Source organism: Glycine soja, chromosome 16 (genome assembly GCF_004193775.1).
Source record: "Glycine soja cultivar W05 chromosome 16, ASM419377v2, whole genome shotgun sequence".
Classification (NCBI taxonomy): domain Eukaryota; kingdom Viridiplantae; phylum Streptophyta; class Magnoliopsida; order Fabales; family Fabaceae; genus Glycine; species Glycine soja.
This window is the reverse complement of record NC_041017.1, coordinates 28,000,876-28,007,091: the sequence shown is the minus strand read 5'-3', so window position 1 is coordinate 28,007,091 and position 6,216 is coordinate 28,000,876. Positions and strand designations below refer to the sequence as shown.

Here is a 6,216-nt window from a genome sequence, read left to right as displayed (position 1 = left end):
AAGTATAAATATATCCGGTCGTTATTTTTCATCCATCGTCGTTAATAAAATAACTTACGCGACACATAGGGACAAATTTGTGACTGAAATGATTGTTAATGTGACTATACTGTCTAAATTGGACAAAAACGTCTGTAAAATATCATTTTTTGACGTAAATGTCAGTAATTTTTAGTTGGAAAAAAATATCAATATTTTTTATTGGAGAAAAAATATCATTAATTTTTTTGGACCTAAATGTGAGTATGTTCCATTGAATTAAAATGTCAATAAGTTATCATTATTAGATGAAAATATCACTAATTTTTTATTGGACATAAATATCAGTATGTTTTTATTTGACTAATTAGTTAGACTTGAAATTTTGTTTCATTCAAGAATAAAATATAATTTTAGAGTAAATTTTCGTTATTTTTTATCATTACAAGTATAACATTACAATAATCACTTAAAAAAATATTTACAAACTAGTTTTGTCACAAAACTCAAACAACTCTTCCATCTAGATGAAACTGGTTGCACGACGTCTCAACTCAAGCATGCTAGTTGGCCTATTCTTACCCAGACTATTTGCAAATGCTTCTAGCTTAAGTGTCGCTATCATAGCATGAATGGCTACCTTGGGTTTGAGATCCCAAATTTTGACTGCAATGTGTGAAAATCTACCCATGAAGTCTCACAACGACTAATTGTCAACTTATCACAAGTTGATCGACGCTATCGAGTCGTACGATGTGATTGACATGTGGCATATTGAGCACCAAATAGTTCAACGAGTGTGTTGAATGTGTTGATTGTCCGAGGAGGGAGTTGATGCCACCATGTTAGTTTGGGTTCCTTCAAGGAACTTGGAAAAATCCTACATAGAATGACATCATTGTTAGTATATAAGTTTACATGTGTAATATGCGACCCCAAGTGCCCATCAAGATCTATGGTTCTTTCATATTGGTCAATGTTGAGAGGTTTCCACCCCAAAGGTAAGGGTGCATTAAGAATGTTGTCAGCGAAAGGATGTCGACGATGCAATCAACAGGTTGACTGTGAGACCCCTGATGTGATCATCCTACAATGTTTGTTTGACAATTGGTGTTATGTAATGATTGCTCTATCTATGTTGCAATAGGGTGAGTTGGAATAATGTTCTATGTGTTCGTTTGTGATTGTTGTAGTTGTGCTCAGATAGCATCATTCTCCTTAGGCAGTGCTTGCAAATCTAGTTATTGTTTCTGTTGTAATATGACCAACTCTTCTGCATTCTTCTTCTGTAAAGCCTCTAACTACTCTCTAAACGCTTGCATCACTGAATTTTCCTCCATGGTTATTGACCTCAACGTCGAACTCCTAGTTGCTACCATATACTCTTGTGATGAAAGGAAATTTAACTTTGTTTCCCACGATGAACGCCAAATGTTCTTACCAGATTTCTCCTTGTTTGAGCTATAAGTGATGTTCTTCTTCCTTAGCCAAGCTCTTTCTCTAATGACGAGATGGAGTACCTGAAAAGGGACTCGACACTCAAATGAGTGTATGTAAGAGATATGTGTAATGAAAGAATGTCACTTACCTACTTCACTTCGTTTTCTCCTATTAATAACTAAGGACTATAACCAAGTTGGTGATTAACCAAGGCCGACCTCCTATGGGTCCCAAACTTTACACTTTGAAAATGGATCAAGAATTTAAACATTTAATTTATTGGTGACAATGTGTTTTATGGGTCAATTATGTGTCATTTTTTTAATGTGTAATGTACGTAAGTAGTTAACTTCATTTCTTGCAATTGAATGAAAAAAAACAACATTGCATTGATTTTGAAAATAAAGTAACCAAATTGAATTTTTTTAATAATAAATATACTATATTAAAATAATTATATAAATAGAAAAATTAAATTAATGATAAGTTTAATATAAAAAAAGTACTACACAAGAATAAGAATTGAGAAAGGAACCGAGTAACAATCTATGGAGTCTTCAAAATATATTCCTAGAATGAAAATCCAATTAACAACTATGAAAATCATGATCTTAATTGCAATTCCCAAATCCCAAATCCCAAAAGCTTTTTTAACAACTTGGGATTCACGTTTTTATACGATTATAATTCCCACTCATCACTCGATGAGGAACACCCATTGACAAGTATGACAAGTAAGGCCTTTAGGGTAAATTTGGTTACTAAGCCTAAGAAAAGGAGAAAAAAAAGAAGGAAATTTTTTACATACTATTTAGTGTAGGTCTCACACTTCATTCACTTTATTTTAATATAAATATTATTTTTTATTATAATAATTGTTTTAATTATTTTTTTATTAATCTATTATTATTATTAATTATATATATAAGTAAAGTGTGGATGGCTGCTGTGGATATAGATATATAAGTATACATTAGATATATAAATGTGGATTAATATTACTACTCATACAAATATCGATTCAGATACAAATATTATTTTTAATTATAAATATGAAAATATATATTATATGATCTTACTTAAAATCTACTCATTGTCATCCTTAATAATGAGAATTTTTAAGTAAGTTCATTATAATCCTTTATACTGGTTGATGTGCAAAATTTTTGGGTGTTAAAGTGACAACAGCTCTTGAGAATGTTCTCAGTAAGCGATTTGATCTATGCTTCAACATACTTTAAACAATATCTAAATAAGGTCCCTTCGGTAAAATAAAAAGAAATGAAATAAAAGTGAATTGGAATAAAAATAATAAAATATAATGTAAAAGTGTAAGTTATACTTTATTTTTATTTTTATTTTGTTTTCTTTCACTCTGAACCCCAACAATTTTTAAGTGATCTGATGACTCATTCAACGCTCTTATTCTAGAAGCTCATTCCCTTATTATCACTCATTGTTGATCTATCACTGAGCATTGTGCTTTTAACACTTCATCGGTACTTAATTGGTTTGGACTTATATATATCTCAAATATGATTTAACCCGCCTTCGAAAAAAAAATCTGATTTAACCCGACTCAATTTCATCCCTACACGGTGCACCTAAAAAATTAGACTGAAAAAAAAAATCCTGTAATATTATAATGTCTTGAGAGAACTTCGGAATAAAAAGCAGTTTTTCGGCTGCAATTTGCAAAATCAAATACGCTGTATACCTAAGTATTAGCTTACAAGAATTTGTAAACACGGAACCACTTTCGGGTTTGCAATTCGCAAAGCGAAATACGCTGTATACCTAAAAATTAGCAAGAAAAAAGCTTATAATGAAAACTATTTTGAAAGAACGTGCGAATAAGGGTCGTTTTCTAATTGCATTTTGCAAAAATAAAAAATATGTTGTATACCTAAAAATTAGCTGGAAAACAAAAAAGTTTTAATGCAAATTGTTTGAATAAATAATCACTTTTATTACTGAATATATAATTCGATAACAAATGTGTATATAAGAGATGAAAATATAAAATTTAGTCTCAAAAAATGAAAAAAGTACAACAAATATATATATATATATATATATATGATCATTAACTTTAGTCTATCGTTTTTAATAGAATAGCTTACATGATAAAGAGGGACAAATTTATCACTGAGATAATTGTTAAGGTGATCATGCTGTCTCCATGTTGAACGGAAACATTAGTAAGATATCATTTTTTTACGTAAATGCTATTAATTTTTTTGGGACAAAAATGTCAATATTTTTTTATTGAAGAAAAAATATTAATAATTGTTTTGCACCTAAATGTTGGTACATTCCATTGGATTAAGATGTCGATAAATTATTATTATTGAACGAAAATGTCAATAATTTTTTATTGGATCTAAATATTAGTATGTTTTTATTGGACTAATTTGTTAAATTTAAAATTTTGTTTCATTAAAGGGTAAAATATAATTTTAGGATAAATTTTCATTATTTTTTATCGTTACAAACCTAACATTATAATAATCACTTAAAAAAATATATTGACAAACATAATTTAAAACAAACATAATAATAAAGATAATATTAATTATCAATCATAATTCATTCTTCTATGCCACATAAGTTGTTTTATTAACGGATGGATGAAAACAAACATTCGGATATATTTATCATATTTTTTACATTTTTGTGACTAAATTTTGTATTTTTATCTCTCAAGGGAGCATTTGTTAGCGAATTACACAATAAAAAACACAAGGAGACTGTTTATCCCAAATAGTTCTGAACAAACTAGAGCCATGTTTGGGTTGCAAAACCAAAAACCAAATAGACCGTGTGCCAAAAATGATCTTATAAAAAAAATACTTAATGAGATGATTTCAAAAAACAATAAATGCGAGATATATACATCGTGTACCTTAAAAACACGCAAAAGACAACCCATAATCGACACGAAGTATCAAAATTGGATAAGTCATACACGCCAATATAAATCAAAACGTCTACAGGATAAGATTGGTTATGCTTTTTCACGTGAAATCCCACCCAAACAGAGCACAATCACAGTTTTACTGGGACCCACACTTTCTCTTCATCTATTTTTTTCTTTTTCTTTATTCAAATGTAATATTAATTTGCTAGTTTGTGTAATGTGAAAAAAATTCTAACTTATACTCTATCCCTCCCTTCACCCTACTACCAAAGCATTATATATATCTCTCCTCCCTCTCTTCTTTAAATACAAACCAAATATTCCTCGAAAGCCTCAACTTCCAATCCAACAACGACACCGTATCATACCGTAACATGTTCACAGCACCTTTTCCTACATCCACTGTTACTCTCTCCGGTAAAAGCGTAACCTCACCGCCGCGCCACGTCAGATTCCGGTCAGTAATATCGTTCGCCACCGCCACTTTCACGGAGGAGCAACAACATAAGGCAGCTCCGTATCTGAGACCTCATCACGGGATGGCTTCGAGCGCGACGCTGTACGACATTCTGGGGATCCGCGCCACGGCGTCCGGCGAGGAAATCAGGGCGGCGTACCGGCGGCTGGCGAGGGTGTGCCACCCTGACGTGGCGCCGGTGGAGCGAAAGGAATCCTCTGCGGGCGAGTTCATGAAGATCCATGCTGCGTACTGCACGCTCTCGGATCCCGAGAAGCGCGACAGCTACGATAGAAGCTTGTTCCGGCGCCAGCAGCGACCGGTCAAGACGACGTTGTCGGGGGCTTCCGGCTACGGTGGGCGGAACTGGGAAACGGATCAGTGTTGGTAGTGAGTTGAGTTGACTCGTCCGAGTGGGAGCGCGCTCGCTTGAACTAACTTGCTAGCTACTTCGGAATTGGGATCTTGGGCGCAGTTATTTGAATCACCTTTAAGTTTAAACAGTACATACTTTGCAAATTTTAAAAATAGAAAGTGTTAATCTTAACAGTCTAAAATATCATTTCTCTCCCCCAAAATATTCAAATTTGATTTTTTTATCTATTTTTTTGTATTTATAAAATCTAAACCTACGTATTTGATATCTGTTTACTACAAATGTGACACGTGTGGCTTCAATCTTTCCTCTCTTCTTCCTCGATGCACTTTCCTTTCTCCCTTCAACTGCAGAAAATAACACATAACACATGTTCGTGCACAGGACCTTGTTGGTTAGGACCAGCCCACAGACTAAATTTTAAATTTTAAGGACATTTTTATTGACAGCTTTAGTTTACAATACAATTTCACAAAGATTTGGATGTCGTTGACTTGCTGATGTTTGGACCAAAGAAATAATAAATAAGACAAGAGAATCAAATAAGAAATAGTGATACATAATATTTTGGTATATTAATTATCCAAATTAAAATCAAAATCTAGGCATTTTCTTCTCACATGCACCAAATCCTGTAACTAAAACAATTCCTAACTTTCTCAGTCAATTACCTGCTTTATTATCGTTGTAATCTTACCTTCATCTAAAACTCAACCAAAGTGAAATACAATAAGTCAGTTAATCCTAAAATAATTAAATAATACTAAAAAAAATAAAACACAAAGGATTACCACTAGGATTTTGAGAAAAAGGTTAAAAATTACAATAAAAGTTAATTTCTTGTGAAACATGCTTCATTTAACTTACTTTAAAATATTAATGTAATAACATTTTTATCAGTTGTAAATAAAGAAGAGTATTTATTTTTAAAAAGAATTATATATGCATAAACTTAGTGTGTGTTTGGATTAATGGTGACAAAATTAATTTTCAATGAAACTGATTTTAAAGAATTAATTATGATCAAAATTGATTATAAAGTAA

The 6,216-nt window shown here is 31.8% G+C and overlaps 1 protein-coding gene across 1 annotated transcript; it reads left to right on the top strand.

Annotated features, from left to right (window-relative positions):
• Positions 1-4,597: 4,597 nt before the first annotated feature.
• LOC114389715 (chaperone protein dnaJ 11, chloroplastic-like) lies at positions 4,598-5,474 on the top strand. The gene has a single exon (XM_028350457.1). It carries the CDS (start codon positions 4,714-4,716, stop codon positions 5,185-5,187), a length of 474 nt encoding a protein of 157 aa, XP_028206258.1. The 5' UTR covers positions 4,598-4,713; the 3' UTR covers positions 5,188-5,474.
• Positions 5,475-6,216: the final 742 nt, after the last annotated feature.

Coding starts and splice junctions, on each gene's coding strand:
- LOC114389715 (XM_028350457.1), top strand. CDS start 4,714: ATGTTCACAGCACCTTTTCCTACATCCACTGTTACTCTCTCCGGTAAA.